This window comes from Podarcis raffonei, chromosome 14 (assembly GCF_027172205.1).
Source record: "Podarcis raffonei isolate rPodRaf1 chromosome 14, rPodRaf1.pri, whole genome shotgun sequence".
NCBI classification, from domain to species: Eukaryota; Metazoa; Chordata; class Lepidosauria; order Squamata; family Lacertidae; genus Podarcis; species Podarcis raffonei.
Genome location: NC_070615.1, coordinates 33,845,956 through 33,871,130, shown reverse-complemented (window position 1 = coordinate 33,871,130; position 25,175 = coordinate 33,845,956). Strand labels below are relative to the sequence as shown.

The 25,175-nt window shown below is 44.5% G+C and overlaps 1 protein-coding gene across 15 annotated transcripts in view; it reads left to right on the top strand.

The window, feature by feature from the left end:
• Positions 1–25,175, top strand: part of RBFOX1 (RNA binding fox-1 homolog 1) — a 1,472,193-nt gene that overhangs the window by 137,262 nt on the left and 1,309,756 nt on the right. For all 15 annotated transcript variants that reach the window (XM_053365865.1, XM_053365877.1, XM_053365871.1 and 12 more), the window contains exon 2: positions 3,923–3,982. In XM_053365865.1, the coding sequence (XP_053221840.1) occupies positions 3,923–3,982 (60 nt within the window). The remainder of the gene's footprint in view (positions 1–3,922; positions 3,983–25,175) is intronic.

The window sequence follows — 25,175 nt, the reverse complement described above, 5'->3', positions numbered from 1 at the left end:
AGAGCGCCAATATGGGAGGGAGTAGCATTTTGATTCAGCATTAATAAAAGCCATTGAAGTACTGCAGCCAGTCTTCAAAATGGTCTTTCATGTGTAAGAACCCCAAAGGGATGGAGTGGGCAAAAAGTTGAAATTAATGACTAACTAGTGGAAGCCAGGTGCTGCTCGTGACACCTGTCCTTTGCTCTGCCTTTCCAATAAAAACAACCACCCACCTGACCTTTAGCATAACATTTGTTTTTGAGTTGCCCTTTAAAATACATTAATGGAGTCTTATTTCTTTTATTGAACCAGGCTTGTCTCTCCCCATACGTTCTTCTTACAGGGTGAGCGAGACCATTGGTCCATCTAGTTCAGTATTTTCTACACTGACTTGCAGTGGATCTGCAGGATTTCAGAAAGGGTCTCTTCCCAGCCTCACATGAAGATGCCAGGATTGAACCTGGGATGCTGCGTGCAAAGTAGATGCCCTGTCACTGTGCCAGGGAGTATAGGAATCTGACAGTCAGTGTAGGCAATAGGCTGATGGACCAATGATTTGAGTTGGCGTAAGACAGCTTCCTGTGGTCCCAAGTTCCATGGTAGATTGCCTGCTTTGAGTGAAGAAAGTCACAGATCCCAGTGGGGGAGGGAGTGCATCTGCTATTTCATTTTACAGATGTAAGCAACTCATAATATGGGTTTTCTTCAAGCGATCTCTAAGAAAAGAAAAACTAAGCTGCTTCCAAGGCAATTTAGGGTAGTCCTGCCCCTCAGTACTCACAGTTGACATCTACTCAGAGCTAACTTCCTTTCTAACTTGTGCTGCATTTTTCCGTGCATTTGATATTAGTTCCGACTCCCTATAAATCATTGCAATCTAGCTGCATCTTTTCCTTGTCCCCCTATAAACTTACTGTACCCTACAATTGCTTGCCAAGCTACATAAATATTTTCCCCACCCACCCACACTTAAAGTATACAATTTTAAAATTAATCCTGGGCTTACACAATTTATATTGTTTTTTTCCCCTTAATCCTGCTCTAAAGTGATATTATATTATGCTGACTGCAAGGAACACAATACCTTATAAGTGCATTTTTTGCTGGAGCCTGGCATAAGCTTTGGGTAATTGCTTGCTATTAAATTCTCCTCTCGCAGTTATTTGTTGGGGAGAGTTTGGCCTGAGGATTTTCCAATTGCTTCTTGCTTTATTTTGCATGCATTTATGTATGATATTTTCATAAGGAAAACAATGTTTCCCATTAATTCAGTCACTTGTGATTTGGATGCTGATGTGTAATTCCTTCCATGGCCCACTGGAAATGGCAGGATGAATGTCAGGCATCTTCAGTTGTGGGTGGTAGGAGTCTGGAAACCTATATACTCTAGGGCTCATGGTGCTTAAGTTGCTGCCAATGTGCTCAGCAACAGCTCAGGTGTAGGGAGCCCAGGCGGATGTCATTCCCAGTGCACCTAACATCTATGCTTAGAATATGGAACCCCTGGGAAAGCTTTGTTTCCCATGGCCCTTAGTCCCAGAGGTTCCACCATACCAGTGTATCTAGCAGAGGTTTGTGCCCACTGGGACTAGTAGGGCAGCAGTCAGGGAGCCCAACAGTAGGTGGAAATACCAGTTCATGGAAACCACAGGAGTGGAGAGTGCTGAGATGATGTCTAAGGGCTTGCTATTGGGGCATCTGGTTGGCCACTGTGAGAACAGGATGCTGGACTGGATGGGCCTGATCCAGCAAGCTCTTTTCTTGGTCTTAAGTTACACGGTCTTTCTTTGCATCCTTACTTGACCTGCACCTGACATCGCTTGGGCATTACAGAAAAAGATGCTTGATCTCTGAATCGTCGTACCTGCAATGGAGTTCTTAATGAACCAAGACCTAAATACATTTCTCAAAGGTCCCAATTTACAGGGAAGTCACTCAGCTCAGTCTGTATGATACATTTTCTTCCAGGACTTGTATGAAAAGCTTATCTTTAACCAGCATGTGTTACGCTTACAGACATTGCCAGTGGGCTTCTGAAGGTCTTGTGAGTTACACAAAGGGTAGCAGGTGTTATTTAGGCTAAATTGACCTTGAAATTGATTTCTTTATTTTATGACTTTCTGAAGGGAGATTAGCACTATTTCTTTCTTCCCTTGCAGTGTGAAACAATTTACATGGTAATAGATGGTTGAGACAGTCAAATAAATTGCTGGAAAGTGGTATTATTCAGAGGTGGCAATATGGATCTTGCTTGCATTGATTTCTTAGCCTCAGGGATACACTGATTTTCTAACATCTGGGGGCAAAAAGCCCAAATTTAATTCTGCTTTAAAGACAGGTATATGGGCAGTATTGTCTTCTGTGGCCTGGGATTTACTCTGAAATGATTTTTTTTGGCCAAGCACCCATGTGTTCCTAACAGCAGGGAAAAAAGTATATCATGTTCTAGTATGTGGGGGTCTTCCCCAAGTCACCCCACCTCCCCATGGATACGTTACTATTGTATGCTGCTGTTCCATATGTAATGCATATACTGCCTCCAAAATTTCCACACTGCCAGTAGCAGATTGTGTGTGTGTGTGTGTGTGTGTGTGTGTGTGTGTAGCATGCTAATGGGTTTGCAATTGTACAAGTCTGGATTTAAGGAATGGGGAAGCTGTGGCCCTCCAGATGCTGTTCCACTCCAACTCCCATCAGCCCCAGCCACCATAACCAATGGAGAGGGATGTTGGGAGTTGTAGTCCAAAATATCTGGAGGGCACCAGGCTGGGGAAGGCTTGCCATTAACCATGGTGGATTCCAACAGCATCTAGAGAATAGCAGGTTGGAAAAGGCTGGGTGTGATGGAAGAGACTATGAAGCGTTACAATGTGAGGGGGAGATTTAAGGATCAATAAAACTCAAGAAAACACAGGAAACAAGCTGCAATACATCAATGGTTAAACAAACAAAAGCCAACCACCATGGGCAGCTACTGTGGGGAATATGTTGTCCTTTCATTCACTTTTACTCCTGGTACAATGAACTTCTGAGAGGCAAAAAGAATACAATGTGTAAGTAGCTGCTAAGGTTATATTGAACAATTTAGCACCAAGGTTGCATCACAATTTATTTAGCCTAGAACTTGTACTTTGAAAGTGGGAGGGAAACTGGACGCTACCTATATGTGAGCCTTCTGACAGCACTACCTCACAGGGTTGTTGTGCAGATTAAATAGGAAAATATATATGCCACTCTGGGCTCATTGTAGAAATGTGACAAAAAAATAAGTTCACTCACTGGTAGTTCTGGTAACAGCACCAGTTGGGTTCTCCCATGTTGGAGAGTGCCATTTCTAAAGTGATTTTTACCCACACATTGGCTCTCATTCTGATTTGGCTTCATGATTGCACCACGTAGCCAATGACATTTGACGACTGATGACATCTGAAGCCAAAGCAGAGTGAAGGCAACAGTTCATGTCCTCTCTCTGATTTGGCTCCTGAGTAAAAACAAAACCTATCTGTACTGTGGTTGCTGCTGCTACCAGGATCCCCAGTAAATCCACAGCCTGCATCCTTCAAAATTTCCATAATCCAGCCCTGCTGCTGCGGCTGCGAAAGAAAAGTTGGATTGGGAAGAATTCAGCTCAATCCTGTTTAAAATCATATTTACCTTTTGCCACAAAGTGGTAGCCTTGAGATTTGATTTCTCACACCCATTTTTTATTTTGTCCTTCCTCCAACAGACTCAAGGAAGCACACATAGCCTTCATTTCCCCCCTACAACAACCCTGTGAGGTAGTTTGGGATGAGTGGGAGACTCATCCACTGTACTGTGCAGCGGATGAGAATTTTCCTCTGGTCTATCTAGACTGAACACTCCTAGCCATTATGTATGTGTCAAATTCTACTCTCATATGAGAGTTTCTCATGCCTCCTTCTCTCTGTCTTAATTCCAGGGCTATAAATCTGATGCTATGGAGCTAGGCTGCAGTGCCAGGAATCTTCCTCAAGGTCCAGTAAGTCGAAACATTTTGCTGAATGGATTAGATTCTGTAACTGCATTTTGCATTCTTTTTGGTGTGTGGCTCTTTTTGATCATCCATCAAATGCAATCTTTTTCTTCTTCTTTTTATAAAAACCCTGAGATGGATCGTGTGCCTCTTGGAAATAAGTGCATCAGAGTTTGCTAAATGTTCTCAAAGGTTCAGATGTATGACTTTAGCAGACTTGTGATTTGCTTGTCAGATGGAGGGAAATCGTTCAGAATAGCTGCAACTTGAGTTCATTAGGGAACCTGGTAAATCCATCTTGCACTGAAGGGCTTTTGAGCCCTCGTTATATTGATGATCACAAGATGGAGTGCACCTGACTTTTGTGAATAAGGGAAAGCAATGCGGGTGGGGGGAGGCTTTTGCTATGTTTTCAGTTAGATGATAGCTGGAATGTGTATTTCATGCCATGTCATCCAAATCATGCACCACTTCATGTCCCCAGGATGGGGAAGCCATGTGCAGTATGGATCTCCAATCATCCCCACTAATAGCCTCTAGGAGGGAGTAAGGGTGTGCTCAGAACTCCCAGATATTCTAGCATCATTCTGAGAAAATGTCTTTTGGGGAATTTTGGTTTAGCTCTAGAGGGAAGCTCAGAAACATCATTGCCTGTTCTTGAGCACTGCATAACAGAGGGAACAGAGAGAATGGAACCCCAAAAGGATGGATGAACTGGACCAGCCCCTCGTTGCAGGAAGGGTGCTATTGTTCTTGGATCTGATGGAGAATTTATGCATGAGCCACTATGGGCATAGCCAGGATTTATATGGGTGTGTGTGGGTGGGGGAGAACATCAGTTAGTTAAGTATTTTTATTGATTTCCTTGATTGGGGTGGGGCAGCTGCCCCCTGCCCCACTTGACTATACCCATGTGTGCACCACTTAAAGTACTGAAGTGATGTGTACATTCAGGTTTACCCTTCTCCTCGACACTGTGTGTGAGACTCGGTCTTATTGGGCGGGCAAAAATAACCACTGACCAATGATTGCTGATGTTAAAGGTACATCTTTGATTCCTTCCATTCTATACCAGTCACAATAGTGTTTTGATTCTGTTGTCTTCAGTGTTTTCAGACCAGCAACCCACCTTTAACCCAAGTATGACTTTGGGGTCCCATCTTTCTTTCTTTCTTTCTTTCTTTCTTTCTTTCTTTCTTTCTTTCTTTCTTTCTTTCTTTGTACGGTAGTAGTACTGCTGTTGCAACCTACCACCAGTTGAAGCCCAGTGCTTTAACTCAGAGAGGCAGTTTGCACAGCTTCTAAAATCGTGGAAGGAGTTTATGAGTTTGATGAAATCCCCATGTAGAGTTGCTTTTTAAATATAAATCAAAATGGAGATTGACTCAGAGCAGACATAGGCAAACAGACCTCCAGATGTTTTGAGACTACAATTCCCATCATACCTGACCACTGGTCCTGTTAGCTAGGGATGATGGGAGCTGTAGTCCCAAAACATCTGGAGGGCTGAGTTTGCCTGTGCCTGACTTACGAGTTCACCATAACATCATTTATTGTGGACAGAAGATGCTCTTTACCTCCATTAACTACGACTAGACATGTAGTTATAGTAATAAAGATTATATTTATGAAAATATAACTTAGTGGATCTGCAAATAAAACCAAACATCAGTAAACCTGTTGGTTAAAATTCTCTTTCCTGCCTGGAGCAAAAACTAATTAAACCAAATGAGAAAAAAACACACCACAGGAATCCCCAGCAGTGTGAAGTAAATGCAAAGTAGGATTACTAAAGCCATTTGGGACACCCCCAAGAAAATTCATATTCAGTCCCCAAACAGGTGACTAGCCAAGCCCACACTGCAAAGGAGGGAGGGAGGTGCAGGGGCGTAGGGATGGGGGTGCAGGGAGTGGGGTCCGCCCCAGGTGTCATCCCTGAGGGGGTGACAAAATGGCACACCGAGGGGGTGGCACTTACCGTGGGGCGTGGCCTGCAGTGCACCCAAGCCACGCATCTCTCCTGGGAGTGACGCGGTGGCTTGGGGCCCTGTGCTGCCTGAAACAGCAGCGTGGGGCTTGCGTCTGCCAGGCAGACTCTGTGGGCAGCTCTCCCTGCCCCTGCCACTCTGGGTGCCAGAGCAACTAGCTACGCCCCTGGGAAGGTGCCATGAAGAGAGAGAAGAGTTTTAGGTGGCACAGGCTTATAAATCATGATCCTTCCCCCTTCTCAATGGGTCAGTCATCCCCCACATGGCATCCCTGCCTTCTCCCCTGCAAAAAAACATTAGAATCTTTTTCCCAGGGTGTGGCAAATTCGTCCTCACCCAAGGGCAGGAGCAGCATTGTGTGTTGACTGTTGGGGTGGTGTTTAGAGGCTGTTGACATGGGCACCTTACTTGGGGTGTTTTGTTTGGGTGGGCTATGTCCTCAGCTGTCCACTGCTGTACTGGGACGGGCAGTGAAGAATTTGTATCTGTCATGAGAAGACTGAATCACAACACAGCAGGGACATGTCTTGCAAAATGATATAATGCCGGTGGGGAGGGCGCTTTGGTGGACCGTGGCCTTTTCAAACCCCAGGGATGGAGTAACGGTTTGTTCTGCATGCTGGAACTGCGTGATCTATGGATGCTCTCCAGTTATACAGCCTTAATGAAGGCAGGATTTGCCAGGGAGGACATCACCGCGCCGTATGTTGCTCTCATGGAAAAGATGCTACTTACCCAAATAAGTTACAAGCTAGCCTCTGCTGTCCTGGCAAATCTAATTGTGAGACCGTGTGGAGCAACTGATAGCTGCACAAATTGTATTGCTCCTCCTGAGATTTTGTGTACTGCATAATAAGTGTGCCTTGATAGCTGGTATTCAGCACAAATTCCTCTGAATGCACATCAGCAACGCCAACATCTGGGTGCAATTCTGCTGACGCTGTTCTTGCAGAGGCAGTGGATGAAAATAAGCAGGTTTTAAAACACACACACACACACACAGAGAGAGAGAGAGAGAGAGAGAACAGAAAATGGTGGTTTCACAGAGAAAATAATGTGCTCTGATATTCAGTAGTTTATGCACGTTATCCTACATCACTAGGTTGTAAAGAGGAAACATTAAACCTATCTTTTGCTCACGTGGCCTTGCCCACTTGCAGTAGAACAGATCTGATTTGGTGCAGTCCCTTGGCCGTGGGGAGACGTTCCCTCCACCCACACCCCTGTCACAGGCAGTCTGCCTCTGAATGCTGTTTGCTGGGAACACAAGTTTATTTACATGACTGCCTTACCCCACATATATGCCCACTTGACTACTTAGATCCATGCACATAGGCACTTAGATGCCATGTGATACTCATTCTGCATTTTCAAGGAATCAGTCTTTTAATTTGGTGGCTCTTGTGCTTTGGAACTCCCTGCCTATTGAAACCAGGCAGGCTGTTTCACTGTAGTCTTTTTAACACCTGCACAAAACCCTTTTTGTTTACACAAGCCTATCCAGACATGTAGAATGTTGACACATGTTTTAATCAGGTTTTTATCTTCTTGTTTTAATTATTGTTGAAGGTTTCAATTAGTTGGTTTTAACTGCCCCCCCAATCATTTCACTGTTTTCTTCTTCTTTTTAACGTCTTTGAGAGGTTTTTTTGCTAACAAGCGGTATATGTATAAGTTTTATTAAGTAAATAATTTCTAAGTTTGGGATTTGTACCATCCTTGAGATAGGAAATATGCAACAGGAAAATTTCAGGCTGCTAGCCAACAAGAGAAGAGAGGGTTGATTGCTGGGCCATTTTAGAACAGGTGGATTTGCAGGAAGCATCCAAGCAAGGTGGAAAATAATGCAATTCCCTCTCATTCAGTCCTACTCCATTCTTCATTTGGCTTCAGATGAAACTGGCATCTTTGTCATTGCTTGGATTGTGTCTTAGACATGATCTTGTAGCTTCCTGAAGAGTGATGTTGGTAAACATCCAGTCTCTGGAAGAAAAGCGAAAAGGGAGTTGATTTAGAACAGCTTTGTGATTATCATTTTGAGAAGTGAAAGGTATTAGATTAGACAAATGCACGGAGGATGCACGCATGTCAATGGCACTGGATCGATTATATGGGTTCAGGAACCACACACTCACAAAACCTCTGTCTTGCCAGGATTCAAACTCAAGTGTGTGGACCCTCATCCAGCCAAACACTGAGTCCAGGCATTAATCCAGGGCTTGCATGGCCTCTTCTGATCCAAATGTTGCAGAGAACTAGAACTGCATATCATCTCCACACTGATGACACCTCTTCTGTTGATCACCAAAGTGCTCTGTTGAGACCACAGAGAGTTTCAGAAGTTCATTGCTTTAGAAGGGAATCAACCCCTGTGGTGTCTGTCAGCCTACAACCCATTTTTCATCCATTCCCATTTTTCATTTGGCAGACAGTCTTCAATTTTTATTTCACACCACGCTGGAGGTGAATTACAACTGATCATGAATTCATAGAGCTACCAAGCGAGTCAGTTGGCTTGTGAAACAGGCATTAATGAGCGGTTACAATTTACATCACACACACACACACACACACACACACACACACACACACACATCCAATCTAATACAGGAGCTTGCTGCTGGAAGTTTTCTGTATTGTGAGTGGCACTTACTTGTGCTCTGATCAAAGAGAAATTGGTTGCCTGCCACCAAGGGAAAGACTCTGTTTCCCCCTTCTCTCTTCCTGGCACAGCTGCTCTAGTTTAAAAACCTATTAAAGTGGGATCCAACTCATTTTATAATACTGATAATCCCCCTCTGCCCCTCTTGCAGCAGTTAAATGCTTTATTAAAGACTCGATGGCCTTTGGCTCAAGTTGGTATAAAACTATTTCATTGGTGTTGAAATTGCACTATGCATGTTGCAAACTGCCTGTTCACACTTGCCTGTGCAATGGAGGCTGGTACCCAGTGGGGCTGAAAGGGTGGATGGCAGGAAGCCCAACAGTAGGCGAAGCCAGAGCACATGACAGGCAGGAGCAACTCATTCTGGGTTTTTCCCCCTTCCCCTCCCTTTTGAGTTTTACAGATGTGGGAAGAGGAAGCTGTCAGTGAGGCAAAACCCCTGGGCAGCTTGAAAGTATGAAGGCAAGCAACTGGGGGCTGGCTGAGGGCAGACTGAGCTTTATAGGGGCAGTTGTCCCATTTGCACCAATAGAACAGCCTGCTCTGTGCCAATGTACTTTCTTGGTTCTAGAGCCAAGACTGTTCCATTTACCAGCCCTCTTTCTCCTGCAAGCTTTCCTGCCTACAAACCCCTCAGGCCCCACTGCATTCCACCATGCACTAGATGGCTGCCGTCATGTGAAAGACAACAATCCCATGACTGCAATCATGGAGCAGGAATCCTAACAGGAAGCTATGCTCTACCTCCACAATCAGAGTAAGCAATGTTTCTGAATACCAGTTGCTAGAAAGGCAGAGTGCCCTTGAGATTGGATCCTGCTTGAAGGTTTCCTAAAGGCACCTGGTTGGCCATTGTGAGAACAGGATGCTGGACTAGATGGAGCATTAGCCTGATCAAGCAGGTTCTTATGTTCTTACAGCTGGTACAGGCCAAAGAGGGATTTGGATTAGTGCTGGTTCAACCCAATCAATAATCCAGGCATGTGGGGGGACGGGACCTTTTTAAACCAGAGGGTCATATTCCCCTCTGGACAACTTACCAGGGGCTGCATACTGGTGATGAGCAGGCCAAAGGTAAAAGCAGGTAGATGTTGCAATTATATGGTATGTTAGTGTCAGGAACTGGACTGAGGAGGAATGATGGAGACCGCCCTCTCCTCCTTAATGTTCCCGAGAAGGACAGTATAGATTTACAACAGTGGTTTCCAGAAGGTCATAGTTCAGAGGCTGCAGAGGGCAGAAGCTGGGAGATATTGGGAGAGGGGCAGGACGAAGCAGCAGCACCAGGGGAGAGCAGCTGACAGACTCAGTGTCTTTAGAAGTATTCCTGACCCCTCCCCTTTCCCAGGACCTGGCAGACATTGAGAGGAGGAGAACAGAAAGCTCAGAGGCAGAAAGCACAGATCGGCTGACGCAGGGATGATGTAGAATAGGAGAGATGGAAGGGGTGGGATTTTACTCGGAGCAACGCCATTACTGAAATAGAGGCACCTTTTCTAAGCCTCTCGCTGTGAATATTGAATAAAAGACTTGGTTAGAGCTCTTCTTGTTTATCTGATTCTTGGCTGCCCAGCATGGGAGGGATCAGATTTCCTGAAGCCTGACAGTCAGAAGTTTCTACACACACCCTTCAGTATCTTCCATCCCAGGAAGCAAGCAGGATTAACAGAGTCTGAGGACACATTCCAGCCAAGCAAAAACACTTGAGGAGAGTGAGAAGCAGGGCCAATAGGAGGTGTGGCTTGGAAAGGAGTGTTCTGAGGGCCAGATAGAGAAACATGGAGGGCCACATTTGGCCCCTGGGCAGAGGGCCCTCACCCTTGCAATAGTCAAAGCCAGCAGCAGACTAGAGTGCTGGGATTCCAGGCCTCGCAAGAGTTTCCCCAAAATCCAGTAAAACACCACCCCCTACAGCAGGCCAGTTTGGAGAGCATTGCCCAAGCACAGCCTTTAAGTTTCCTCCAATTTCCCATCTTGGTATCCTTATCAGGAATAACAAGGCAATATATATCCCTGTGAGTCCCCTAAAATTAGTTCTCTCCCTACTCTTCTGACACAAACCTCAGCTGTGTGACCCCCATTGTAGAAAGCCCTTCACAAACATAGCAAACAGAGGGATGTGCCTAGTTAAAACAAGTGGCTATATAAAGTTCCACACTCAGATAACGAGTCTGCTATCAGTAGATCATGGGTGGCAATGCTTTTTCTGTTGGAGGGCTGCATTTCCTTCTGGGCAGTGTTTTGAAGGCCACATGCAGGTGGTGGATGGAGCCAAAGGCAAAAGTGGAACAGAGCAGCAAATTAATTTTTTAGCTTTGTATAGAAGTGCTACACACTCCTTTCTGTCCTCCATCCAGGCATGCAAAGGACATTAGTAGAGTTTCCCAGACACATCCTAGCCTGGCAAAAATACTTGAGGAGAGTGCAAAACAGGGCTGAGGAGGGCATGACTTGCAGAGAGGGTGTGTCCCAAGGGCTTGGATGGGTCCCAAGGGCTAGATGAAGAGGTTTGGAGGGCCACACTTGCCCCCTAGGCCTGAGGTTCCCCACCCCTAGTATATATGATATGGTAGCCATATCTACAGGCAAAAGTAGAGAGACAGGCTTCAAATCACTTGGTGGTGCTTCCCTCTGGGGAAAAAAAAACTAGCCCTTAATACTTCTAGTGGCATTCAATCTCCCTCTAGAGCCAAATGGGCTGTGATGGCTCCCATTCAATGTCTGGAAATTATATCACTATCTATTGCAGTGTTTTGCCCTCTGCTAAAGTGCCCTTATTTTCCTTCCCATTTCTGAAAGTTGTGCAAAATATTGATATTGGATAACAAGAAACAATCACGCTTGGGTCTGTTTGTTTAATCAGGAGACTATGAGAAAAGAGTTTGGCTGGATGGGAGAAGTCTTAAAGGTAGTTCAATGTAGGCAATAATGATTTTTCTCCTTTTCGTCGTCTTTTTTTTTTTTTTTTTGGCCAAGAAATAAAATTGCTGCAGGAGTGCAGTCTGTGATCTGAATGGAAATGAGATGCTGAGCTACCTGAAATTACCTGACCATGCGTCTTCAAGGGAGAGACGGCATTTGCTCTGGTCCAGCAAGGCAGATGTCTGGTCAGAAAAGGTAGTTGCAAGGTTTCAAGGCACATTTAGTGTGTCATGCATGCAACAAGGGTTTGCTTTTAAGCTCTTTAGTTGCCTGTTGTCAACTGCACTGGAGCACAAATGAGAACAGGAATCCCAAACCACCTGTGTCAGGAGCTATATACACACACAAACTTGGGCAAAGTTGCAACTAGGCTGCTAGTACGTTGGGAGCCTGTAGACTGCAATAACCTTTAGTGCAGGTGTGGCTAACTCTTTTTAGTCAATACACTTCTTGTAGGGCCCTATGCCAGTCCTATGGATAACATACATGTATGTATATACAGCATAGATACAGAAAACTTACACAGGCACACAGCACTCTCTGGATTCTAGTCAACTGCGTTTTACTCATGGAAATTATTCAGCCTCAGTAAGTCATGCTCATTAATTTTAGTGAGTCTGCTCCGAATATGGCTAATGTTAGATAAAACCCTCTCTTTCATGCACCCATATCTTTCTTCCCCATACCAAGAACCACATTTCCAATGTTCCAGGGGAAACACGTCAGTGGTGGGCAAATCCAGAAGCAAAACTGGGCAGAGCAAAATGTGTGAATTTGACTTTTGCACAGTAGGCTGCTTTCTGTACAAACTCTCATTCCCACCACCACCCAAGTATCCTCTGTCCAGGCCAGCAAGAAGCATTATTGGAGTTCAGTAAATGCCATTAGTCCAGATGCTAAACTGGGAATCTGAGTGCACATTCTCCCAATATGCAGATTTTTGTACGCAATTTTACCCAGTACACACATTTTTGCAAGCAATTTTCTCTAATGATATGAATTCTTGGATATTACTTTCACAGATCTCTGCATTTTTATGCACTTTCCTCTGATACATGCCTTTTTTGTAAAATTTTTGGGTTGAATAACGGCATCCTAAAATTGGGGAAAGTGTGAATTTTGAAAGATAGCTGTGTTACAGTTTGCATACAGGTTTGGGAAATGTAAATTAGGTAAATTTGCATTAAAATGCAAACCAATCCAATCTGCCCCTTCATTCTTAGTTAATTGTGCCATGGAAACAGATTTCGGGCACGTTTTCCTTGAAATATAGCTTACCCTCTATGCTTCTATTTATAATTGCTTGCACAGTGTGATTACATATGCATTTATTATTATTATTATTACTACTAATAATTCAATTTAAATCATGTTGTTCCTCCCAAAGGAGCCATCGGTGGCAAAAACATAATCATCATCAACAACATTAATAACAGTAATAATAATAATTTGCGAGGACAAGTTAGTGTGGGAATGTAGAGAACTGAACTTAAAATTGGAAATATCAGGAACTGAAAGTGTGGTTTGTTTATCCCTACTCTCTGCACATTCTGTTTGGATCCTGACAGTGCGAGCAGATATATAGGTACTGCTGCGAAAAGAAGGTAAACGGCGTTTTCGTGTGCTCTGGCTTCTGTCACGGTGTCCCACTGTGCCAGAAGGGGTTTAGTTATGCTGGCCACATGACCAGGAAAGCTGTCTGTGGACAAACACCGGCTCCCTTGGCCTGAGAGCGAGATGAGAGCTGCAACTCGATAGTCGCCTTTGACTGAACTTTACCATCCAGGGGTCCTTTACCTTTACCTTTAGTTGCTTGTGCAATTGTTTTTGTTTTTTTTTGCCAAGTTGATACTAATGAATGGTTAAGGATAAAGAAAAAGAGAAAAGAATCCTGTCTTTCCAAAAGTCTTGTTTCCTTCCTTTCGAGACACAGAATCATGTTGACAGAAATGTGTTGACGGCAAAGAAAAATGCAATGCTGAGATTTCAAGTGTGGTGATCAGATGCCATCTAGTGACAATTTCTAGGAAGTTGTGGTTCATGATATCTATGACTCTGTCCCATTTTAAAAGCCACAAACTTGATATTTGGGTTCTTTGAAGTGTGTTACGTTCCCCCTTTTGAATATATGCAGTTTTTCTGGGCATAAATTCAGAGCATGCAATTATTATTTTTTTACATATTCATTTGTTCCTTTGTTTGTTTCAAATATCCATGCTGCCTTTGTACACACAAAGAGCCTTCAAACTGGCTTTTTAAAAAAATGCCCAAGGGGGGGGGGAAGGTTTACAAAGAATGGAAGATTAAAAAGGCACATTGGCAACAAGGATGAAATGCTGGGTAGCCTATCCCCAAACAAGAGAACAAAAAATGGCAGTTCAATCCTCACAGGGTTGTCTCAGGTTCATTAATTTAAATTGGTCTATTATGGGTAGGATTGGGTACAACTTCTTGGAATTAATGGGCCTATGTTGTGTCCATTCATTTCAAGGGGTCTACTCTGAGTTGAATTTGCACTGGATCTCACCAAACACAAAAAGCTTGTGTCCTACCATAATTACACAGGGCACTTCCTCCACAACTGCCCATGCCAATGGCAGGTGATCATGGCAAGGAAAAATCACATCCTTCTAATAGAATACTCATTTGGTGATGTCAGCAGGACTGTAGCCCAAAGAGGGCTGCGGAGAAACAAGAGAAAGCTACCTGCATTCATTCATTAGATTTCTTACCTGCCCTCCACCATAAGATCACAGGACAAGCTGAAATAATATATCAATGCAATATTAAAATATTACAACAATTTACTTGGGAAGAATAGGATGGCTCCTAAAAAGAGAACATGTTGGAAGTTGACAGATAAAAGAAGGAACTTTTTCCACGCAGTGCATAGTTAAACTATGGAACTCACTTCCGCAGGAGAAGTGATGGCCACCAACTTAGATGGCTTTAAAAAAGTATTAGGCAAATTCATGGAGGATAAGGCTGTCAGTGGCTACTAGCCATTATGAACATTATGTTCTGATTCAGTATGCTGTTGAATCCCAGATGTTGGAAACCTCAGGAGGGCAGAGTGCACTTGTGCTTGTAGACTTTCCCATTGACAACTGTTAGAGCCCTGGCGTCTCTTTCACAAAGCCGGGCGATTTTATCACATGCTGGTGTGAATACTCTACTATTGAGCTACAGCCCTTCCCTTTAGGAGCATACATGCACACAGCCACTTTTAAGTGGCAAGAGAAACATAGGAAGTTGTCTCATACTGCTTCAGGCCATTGGTCCATCTAGCTCAGTAAGGGACAGACTTTGGTCTTCCAAATTTCAGCACCTCTTTTTCTAGAAAAACAGCACTGGTAAAAATGTTTCCTGTTTTTGCGATCGTAACAGAAGAATGAATGTAAATTTATGGCAGGCATTGGCGAACTTGGCCCTCCCGATGTTTTGGGACTACAACTCTCATCATCCCTAGCTAACAGGACCAGTGGTCAGGGATGATGGGAATTGTAGTCTCAAAACATCTGGAGGGCTGAGTTTGCCTATGCCTGATTTATGTAAATGAGTGCAAAGGTACAGTAGGCTAGTTTACACACACACACACATACACACACCTCCCTCCAGATGAGCAAGAGTTCATGATCAGAGTTCATGTAGACATTTCAGCCAGGCAAATATATTCAAGGGGGTACAAAGTAGGACCAGAGTGGGGTGATGGCCTGGGGTGATGAGGTGCTGTTTGAGGATGGTTATGAGGGGCAGATAAGTGAGCCCTAGAGAGTCACATTTGGCCCCTAGGGTCAGAGGTTCCCCACCTGTCAGAGCTGTGGGTGTCTCTCCTCACCACAGATGCCACGGGAGCCTCTTGAAGTTTTTATAGTCTTTATTTACAATATTTACAATGGGTCATTAGCACATCGTGCATCCATCAGAGTCATTCAGTTCAGATCTCTGCTGAGGCCTGCGTTTGCCCTTCCAACAGCTCATAAAATGGCGAAGTCTCCTGCCCCCTTGTTCCGCCCTTCTCTTTTCCACACGGCTCTCGTAAATCTTTTCCCCTGATTCTGAGCCTGAGCTTAACCCCTGCATTCCCTGTGAACTTTCCGTCTCCCCAGCCCTTTCTGGGCTTATTCCAACTGCTCTCTCCTCATTGCCTCCCTCCCCCTCAGGCACCTCGTCCACATCTACCGCTCCCAGGCCCACCTCCCTCTGGAGAACCTGAGACCTCTGGTTCGTCCTTGACACCACCCCACCATGATGAAAGAAATGACTTGACTTGGTAAAGGAGAGAGTGGAGCCAAAGGTGGAGCTGAAGCAGAAAACCTGTTCAATCAGGAATCTCTCATCAGTTGTTGAATGCGGAACCCCAGCCACCCAGCCCTGCTGCCTTGTTCTCTTTCTAACTGTGCCCCTTGCCGCTATTGCCCACTGGATAATAGTGCTTACCTGTGATGGGATGATGAGCTGCTTGTGCGTGAAATTCCTAGTCCCTCAGAGTTTGTCCACAAACCTCTGTCTGTAACGGAGCTCCTTAAGCATGGCTCCGTCACTCGCTTGTAGAATCCGACAGTGGGCGTTTACGGAACTTCTTCCAGCATAAAAGTTCCTTAACGGAAACGCGTCTTCTGGACTCTCGGCGCGACAGTTTCCGGTGAGGAGTGGGTGTCCCTATAGGAGGTCCTGAAACCTCCCCACTGTTTTCGCTAGAAGTGTCTCTGAGCCATCCCTCCGACTCACTTTCCCTTGGAGCTCCTCCTCTCCCCCTGCTGGTTCCCTCCTCAGCTGATAAGTCTCTCTCAGCCTCTGTGAGCCCTTTCACCTCCTGCCTTTCCGATGGCAGTTCCCTGACATTACCTTTACTTACCATTCAGCTTGGGGCTTAGCCACTAGGTGAGGTTGTAGCTAAGACGAGAGTCAGGACCAGTTCCCTTGTACGATAAAGATAATGGTGCATTTCTCTCTCCTCTCCTGCCCTTCTTGGATGCAGGCAATAAGATGTAATTCTCTCTGTTGGATGCTACTCGGGTCGATCCAGGATAGAGCGAGGTCTTAAAAAATAACATGGCCACCAAAGGCTCTTCTTAATATTATGGTTGCGCTAGCAGGGCAAGGAGGGGGAAATCGCTGTGCGCTTTCTGCAGGGTGCCATTTAATCAACTGGTGCTGGTGACCATGAAATGCCCGAGTGTTGGGAACATACGCCGAGAAAATCCTGGCCAATTTGTGCATCAAAATACCCACGACCCACCTTTCCTTACTGCCTGCTGAGCCCATTGCAGTGTGTGTGGGAGGCAATGGCTTGGGGGGAATACACACACACAAAATTGAGGAGGGGGGCTTGCCTCTGTTTTTGTGACCTCTGTCTGAAGTGAAAATATATCCCCAGGGATGTTCATAGAGGGGGGGAACTTTCTTAATTGTCTCTCCCCTGGGTTCCCGCTTCATTCCTCAAAGCAGGAGGATTTATCGGGCTATAAATAAGGTGACTCTGAAAGTCATATGCTTTGCTGCTAATCTGACAAAAAAAGAAAAGATATAAGAGGGAAAATAACCTTGCTTCATCAGTGAGAGATTCAGGAAACCATTTGGGTTTTCTTCCCTCTGGATATATTATATATCTCTACGTTCTAAACATTTTCCTGACCTTTTAAGAAACTTTCAAGAACTGGTGTAGAGTAATGGCTAAGCCTGTAAGCTGGGGAGTCACCAGTTCAAATCCAGAGTGAGATCATCAAAGGCCAGTTCATGTGTACAGAAATAGTGAGTGGGAGGGCCCTTTTTTGACTATACCACTTCAGAAAGGAGATGTGGGGGTGCATATTGAATATTTCACCCTGTCAAACAAACATTCTTGCAGGTGAAAAGGCTCAGGGAAAGAATTCTAATGTAGTGATATCCTTTATGTTTTCTGTATCAATGGCTCCCCACCCACCCCCACCCTCCCAGCATCATGGATCATTCAGATGAACAATGCCTCCCCTGCGTTTTGAAGTGGTTCAGTCGAAGAAAGAACGAGCCACATGCTATTTTTGCATGTCTGATTTGGCTCAAAGTATGATAAAGCAGGCCAGCATTCTCTCATTCCTGTCTGCAGTGCAGGGATGAAAGTATTAGCCTACCTTACATGGCTGTTGTGAAATGTTTGTGGAATGTTTTCCACCCTTGAAAATGAACAGCCTAAAAGCCCATGTCTTGTCATTGATATGAATGCTGCACTGCAGGGTGGCCCTTGGCAAGATTTTGGGGGGTGCTCTCTGACAATTACCTTTTTTTATTTTCCCAGACTTTTATTCGAAGTCTTTGCTTTAAACCTTTTCTACTCTTTGCAACAGGGGTTTTTATGTGTGTGTGCTGTAATTATACTTTTTTTTCCATTGTGAATTTTAAATTGTTTTACGTCTTCTTGTGAGTCATCCTGTGAACAAAGCACCACTTTGTTATGGTGTCGACTATAAATAGTGAAAGTTAACAAATTGTAAATTGTCTGATGCAAACATGGCATTGAGGTATGTGCCAGGTGAGCCTCTTTGGAGAAGACATTATTCCACAGGTGGGGTGCCACTATTCAAAAAGCCCTCTCTCCTGTAGGTGTCCACCACACCACACTTAGTGAGGGAAGATGAAAAGTGCTCTATACTGAGTCATATCATTGGTCTATCTGGCTATAGTAAAGGGCCATAGCTCAGTGGTACAGCACATGCTTTTTGTCCAGAAAGTCCCAGGTTCAATACATGGCATCTCCAAGTTGGGCTGGGAAAGTCTCCTGCGCGTGACAGTCTTTTGCCAGCTCTACCTGGTGATGCCATTGGGGACTGAACCTGAGGCATTCTGCAGTCAGAGCATGTGCTCCCTCAATCAAGAGTGGGTCAGTCAGATTTGTCATTGCCTCTTCATTGCTTCCTGTAGGTCAGCCCCAGAGCTTAACAGAAAAATAATAGTGCTTGCAGACACTTTATTAATGACTTTAACAGAGACCCACAAGGGCAGTGCTCGCTTCAGCCAAGATACGACAAATAGCTACCCATTCAAGGCCCATCAGGCTTTCCAAAATGTGAAGCCTGGGTTAGTGGTTGTTGCTCAAATTGCTTCCAAGAGCACAAATCTAATTCTGTTCCTCCTCCACCACTCCTCACATGCTCCCTCTTTTTTTGTCCCTTCCTCTCGGACTGTTAAACAAGCATCAAATTCCTGCCAAGACAGATCTCTCCCAAGTATAGAAGCGAGACGTGAAAGCTTGCGGTGGAAGGTCACTGAAAGAAGTCTGCTGTTCTTTGCTGCTTTATTTATCAAGGTTGGAGGGCAGTTGATTATTTAATGTACAGTCTGCTGTCTTAATAGAAAATGAATGGCATGTACAGAATGTTTACAGATGTCCTGGCAAGGCAAGATAAGGTTAGGAGAGGCATTTGAGTTCCCAATGAAGACTGTGTTAGTTAAAAAAAACCCAAACACCTTTCTTTCAAATAGGCATGTGTGAGAGTGTGTGTATGACGTCTCTGTTGCTAGATTTATTTATTTTCACTCATTGAGATGAACAGCCTCAGAGGGAGGGCAGTTAAGATGCTTTTGAGTGACCTTGCACAGGGATATTCCAAGGCATAAAAAGTGGTTAAGTTGGAGCCCATGGTGAATGTTTTTGGGACTTAAGGAGAAGAAAGAAATGTGAAAGGACTGCTGAGGAGGCTAGCCATGGCTGTAACAGCTATAAGATCATAAGAAGAACCTGCTGGAACAGGCCAATGGCTCATCTAGTCCAGCATCCTGTTCTCACAGTGGTCAACCTGTAGGAAGCCCTCAAACAAGACCTGAGCACAAGCACACTCTCCCCTCCCACGATTTCCAGCAACTGCTGTTGAGAAGCATAACTCCTTCCAACCAAGGCTGGTAGTCACTAACACCCCTGTCCTCCATGAATGTGTCCAGACCCATTTTAAAGTCATTCAAGTTGGTGGCCATCACTGCCTCCTGTGGGAGTCACTGCATGAAGAAGGACTTTCTTTTATCTGTCCTGAATCTTCCAGCACTCGGCTTCACTGGATGCCCATGAGTTCTAGTGTTATGAGAGAGGGAGAAAATATCCCAGTATTTACTGGGTGCAGAATTTTCAATTGCGTGCATAGGCAGAGGAAGTGCAGGAGCCTCTTGAGGCAGACCGAAGCTGTGCAAAACAGTGGCAGAGAAATGAAGACTCTGCATTTGAACGCAGTGATGGAATAAGACAAGATGGGAAGCCTCAAGAACAAGATATTCCTTGGCTAACCCTCCCAGGACCATTATCTCCAAACATGAGTTCAATACATAATCTAACCAGCATAAGGGATATATTTATTATTCCTCCTATCTTCTAGCATTAGTGAAAGATTAGGCCAAATGAGTCACACTAGACTACAATATATATGCAAATTCCTTTTTCCAGCAAGCATCTCTATATGACACATGATTTTTGATTATTTATAAGCTATCAAAGATCATACACAAATGCACTTTGCCAGATAAAGTGTTTATCGGGGAGTTACATCCATTGCCGCCACAGTGCCAAATGTTGCACAGAATAAATGAAGAGTTTGATTAAATATTTCTATAATGATGCTCTCAAAGACCTCAAGCATCCCAGAGATGGAAAACAAATATGTTAGTGTAGCAGAAGGAGAATGAAAAGTAAAAGCATAAGGCCCTAGCAGTTTGGTGTGGACATATGCCAGAGGCAGAAACCTCAGGCCCGGGGCCTGAAGGCAACCCCACAGGCCTCCCTCTGTGGCCATTGGGACTCTTTCAGGCCACACTCTTCCCTCCAGGCCATATCTCTTACTGGCTCTGTGCCACTGCCTCCTTGAATGCTTTTGTCCCACTGGAATGTATCCTTGGACTGTGGTCAAGCCTTTTACTTGTCTGCATGGAGGTGTGTGTTTAGTAACCTCTGGTTTTGGTGTGGTGGGAATATAGCCTACAGTACAAGGGTAGAAGTCATATTATCCATTAGTCCACTCACCTTTATGTCCTGATGTAAGCTCTTCAGCAATGCATAAAAGCAGGCTTCTGATCTAGTCCTATCAATGGAGTTTGGCCTAAGGGAGAAAATTGAGGGATGCCCCACCAACCTGAATGTGCTCTCAGCAGAGGCACCAGCTTCTCAAGATGATTGAGGTGGCCTAATGTGACGTCACCTGCTCAACGTTGTGAGGAGTCAGGGGTGGAGCTGAACACCCTCCACCCTCTGAACATTGAGGGGGGTCTGCCCCCCTAAGAAATACACCACTTGGGGGTCCGAAGTGCCTTGGGGCCCCAGGAGCTGGCACCTATGGCCCTCTGCTGGTCCCCACCTGCCTACCTTCCTAATTACAACCAGTCCAGGGGCTGGAACTGTCTGTCTCATTGACAGAGCATCTGATTTGTATGGGTTCAACCCCCAGTCTTCCCAGGTAGGTCTGGGAATGCCCCCTGCCTCAAATTCTTAAGAGTTGCTGCCAGCCAGTATAGATAGCAATGAGCTTAATAGACCAATGGCTATAGACTCAGGATAAGGCAGCTTCCTGTGTTTCTCCTCCTTAGTTTCCATATTGTGCTTGCAGAACTCAGCAAGAAGGAGGAGGATGGGGACAAAATTCAAACTGGATGATTCTAACTGTCACTGGTTCTGGTGTCACCCGCTGTTCACTTTCCTGACTCCTGCCCTACCTGTCCCAATAGGCACCAGCCACCTCTATGAAGTAAGTCCCACTGAACTCTCACTGAGACCATATTGGCTGTGAGCCATGGAAGACCTGTCCCCTGCCTTACAGTGTTCTTTCCATCTGGCCTGCAAGAGAGAACAGGGTCCTGGCCATCTCCTCCAGCAGCAGCAGCAGCAGCAGCAGCAGCAACAAAAGTAGTAGCCAAAATGTGAATCTGCAAACATTCTTTCCATAGAAAACCAGTTTTTAAGATCAGAAAATTGCTATATATAAAATAGCACAAGAGGCCCCTCAGAGTTCACTGTTGGTGCATAAAATGAGCTTTAGGTTTCTGTGAGAATTTTGCACCAACCCCCTGCCACCATCAAATACTTTGTAGTAAGAAAAGCAGGATGACTTCTGAGCCACAATTCAAACCCATGCCTGGAATAATGAAAGAAGACATGCGCTATTGGGTGAACTAGGGTCACCCCTGTATTTAGCTTTAACAGAACAACATATGCAGCAATTTTATAAATATGCAGGGTTATAAAGGAAACAACAACAATGCAGTAGCCACCCTATGATTGTCATTATGTCCAGGTAGGGTTAACCTGAACTGGCCCTGAGTTGGAGGAAGTATGATTACTACCATCTCTCTTTCTGGCTACACCTATTCAGGTGCTGGAGAAGACCTTCTTGAGTGCACTTTCCCACTGGTAACATGTGGATGACCAAATGTTTCCCATCCCTGAAATATACAGTGCCATTGTTGAGGAAGGCAGAAATATATCAGTGGAAGTAAAGGGACAGAAAGGTTTTGGTACATCTATGCTTCAGTTACCTTTAGGTCCATTGTTTTAAAAAGTAGGGGATCCACTAGTTTTCTAAGTGCAAAGTATATTTACTGAGCTTTTTGCATTTCCCAGCCAAGAAGCAGCTCTACAAAGCACCTAGATTCTGCCTTTGCCATCTGTTGTCATACAGCTGCTGAACATAACTTTTGACATTTTAATATGTGAAGGAAAATGCAGATTGGCAAAGATGTTGTGTTGTTTTTTTAAACTTGGAAAGGTTGCTTCTCTGCAGGCTTGCTCCCTGGTGATTGTGAATGGGGAGAGAGAAATGTCTGTGACATGACAGCAGGGGATTAAGAAACCAGAAGGGTTAGCTTTGATGTGGCACGAGGCAGACCAGAACTCAAGGGTATCTTGAGTTACTGCACCAAAGAGAATGACTGCGACCCCAGTGGCAAAAATTGATTGGCAATAACTGAGCTATCACAGCAAACCATATTTGCCCTGGAAAGGGGAGCAACCCCCAAAGAAGAACTGTATTGAGAACATTAAGAACATAAGAACCTGTTGGATCAAGTCAATGGCCCATCTAGTCCCGCAGTGGCCAACCAGATGCCTATAGGAAACCCACAAAAAGAACATGAGTGTAACAGCCCCCTGCCCAAAAATTACATACAAAAGTGTACGTACTAGGATAAATTCACACCAAAACACTGATGAGTTTTCATGAGGCCTTTATTTTTAAAACTGCAAACTTAAGTGGAAATGTGGAGATTGGGAAAATGAGAAAATGAGAGAAACAGAAGTTGACCAATTTCCCCATCCCTACGCCCACTATAGCTCCTAACAGTGAACTCTAAAATGTAGGGTACCTTGAACTGAATATGGATAGGCAAAATGGTGACTGGGAAAGGGCGTAAAATTAGAACCGAGATGGGGTGCGGGGGGGGGGGGAGTAATCACATTTCCTAATGTTTTGCTGTGGAAAACCCAAGGCAAAAACAAGGGCTATATGAGCCTTGTGTCCAATGGAGGCTGATGCATCAGGGCAAATGGGGCACTGCTCCACCAACCAACCAACCAACCAACCAACCAACCAACCAACCACAGTCTCCCCTCACAGTCCCCACCTGCCTACCTTCTTACTTGTATCCAATTCAAGGAGTGACTTCCTTCTCCTTCGTCTCAATGGTGCTCTTGTAGAACTCTGCAACAAGAAGGATGGAATCAAAACTAGAACCAGGTGACTCTGTCTGTCCTTGGTTCTGGCTCCACCTATTGCTTTGGCTTCCTGCCTTCTGCCTTCTGCCCTACCAGCCCCAATGAGCAACTGCAACCACTGCTTGTAGTTACTTCCTTGTTCAGTGTGGATCAACGGAGAGAGGGAATTTAAGCTAAAAATATAGTTTCTATTATCTGGTCTATGAATGGTTTGTATCTTTTCAAAAACAGGTTGGTTGGTTTGATTTTTCAATAGATTCTTAAGGCTGAAATCATATGCACACTGATCTGCAGTAAGACCTATTGAAACCAGAGGGCCTTTCATCCCAAGAGTTTATGATTGCAATGTAAATGTCAGGGACTTAAGCTGGACTTTATGTGATGTCATACAGTCCTCCTAGCCACTGATATTACTGGAAGGTTTTTTTCTTCACCTGGCCAACCCTTACAGACCTTCTGTTCAGAAAGCCCTGTGATTTTTTTTAGGCATAATCCGAGGACCAGAGAAAAGGAGGTCTTGCCACGTTTTCATGAGATTTGTATCCTGTTTATCCATCACTCTCTGTGCTGCAGTAAATCAAGGAAGATATTGTGCTAAGAGCTTGTTCTCCGCAGGCTCCGAATCCCTGCTGTTTCAAACTGCCGGTGTCTTATTGACTTGCGGAAAATTGCTCTGTACTGGGACTGCATTGGTAATATGAAGCGTTTTGCAGCTCTAAACAGTGCAAACAATGAAATGCAGCAATGATAGCGGGGCCCAGTGTCGTAGCAGAGCCAGAGAGATTAAATTCCAGTCTCTCAATTTTTCCAATGACAGTAAATGAAGGCAGGGCGCATCTCCCCTCTCCCCACCCTCCACCGCTTGGTATCTGAAGTACATAAAAATAATGCATTAGAAATCAAAAGATCAAGGCTGATTCACTTTAAAAAGAAGGAGATTGGGAGCTTTTGTGGGATTGCTAACATTTTCGAATAGAAGGATTGAAATGAAATTCTTGATTCAAGCATTTATCACCATCAGCTAGCAGGATTGGAGGTGGTGGCGAGTGTCCTGACACACGGCCATATACATCCTTCATTGAATGGAAACAGACAAGTAGATAGATTTAGCTTTTGCAGAAAGTAATTACAAGGAAGATGATAGTCAATACAATAGGAGGTTGGTCACTCCTCTCCCCTTGTCCCCATATTCTCAGCATGGAGAAAACTTGTTTTTTAAAGCATTGACATTGTAAAGAAGAATCCTCTGAAGTTCTGGTTCCATCTGAGAACGGCATTTCTTTCTTAAGCTTGAGCTAAAATTTCTCAAATTTTGAAGACCATGCTCAGCTCCCTTTTTGTATATACTTTTTCAGTAACTCTTGAGAAAATGACCTGATCATTTTTCTTACATGGTGCCCCCCCCCCACTCTCCACTGAGTTCATGAGGGATGCTGGGTGCATGCAAAGGACACCATGCTGACCACAGCTGAGCTACTTGATCCCTGAATAGTTGGAACCACCAACGTGGTTAATGTAGTAAGGAGAAAGAAGCAGCACTCAATGAAAGAATTGGACAGTTCAATGCACAACTGAAGCATTTTAGGGAAAACATTTCCTACCCATCACAATGGATACATTGGCATGAATATAAAAAGAAGTATTTTAACCTCATGTTGCTTGAGGAACTTTGAGGAAAGCAAAAGGAGAGTTGTTAAGAAGGAGTCATTTCTTCAAGCAGTTTTATGCATCCTTCCTTATGTCTAACTATTGATAAGTTACCAGTTGTTTAGTGTTCACCTATATTCACCCAGTGAATGAAGCTAATGGAAGAAATGTGTCCTATATTGTGAGATATTGAGACGCACTTAGGAAGCCCAGCAGTGACCCCATCAAGATCGCAAGTAAATAGTCTGAGTCAGCAATTCAAGGAAAGAGCCCATGGCAGGAATCCAAGGTACTCAGTGTACCTCCAAGGCCTTG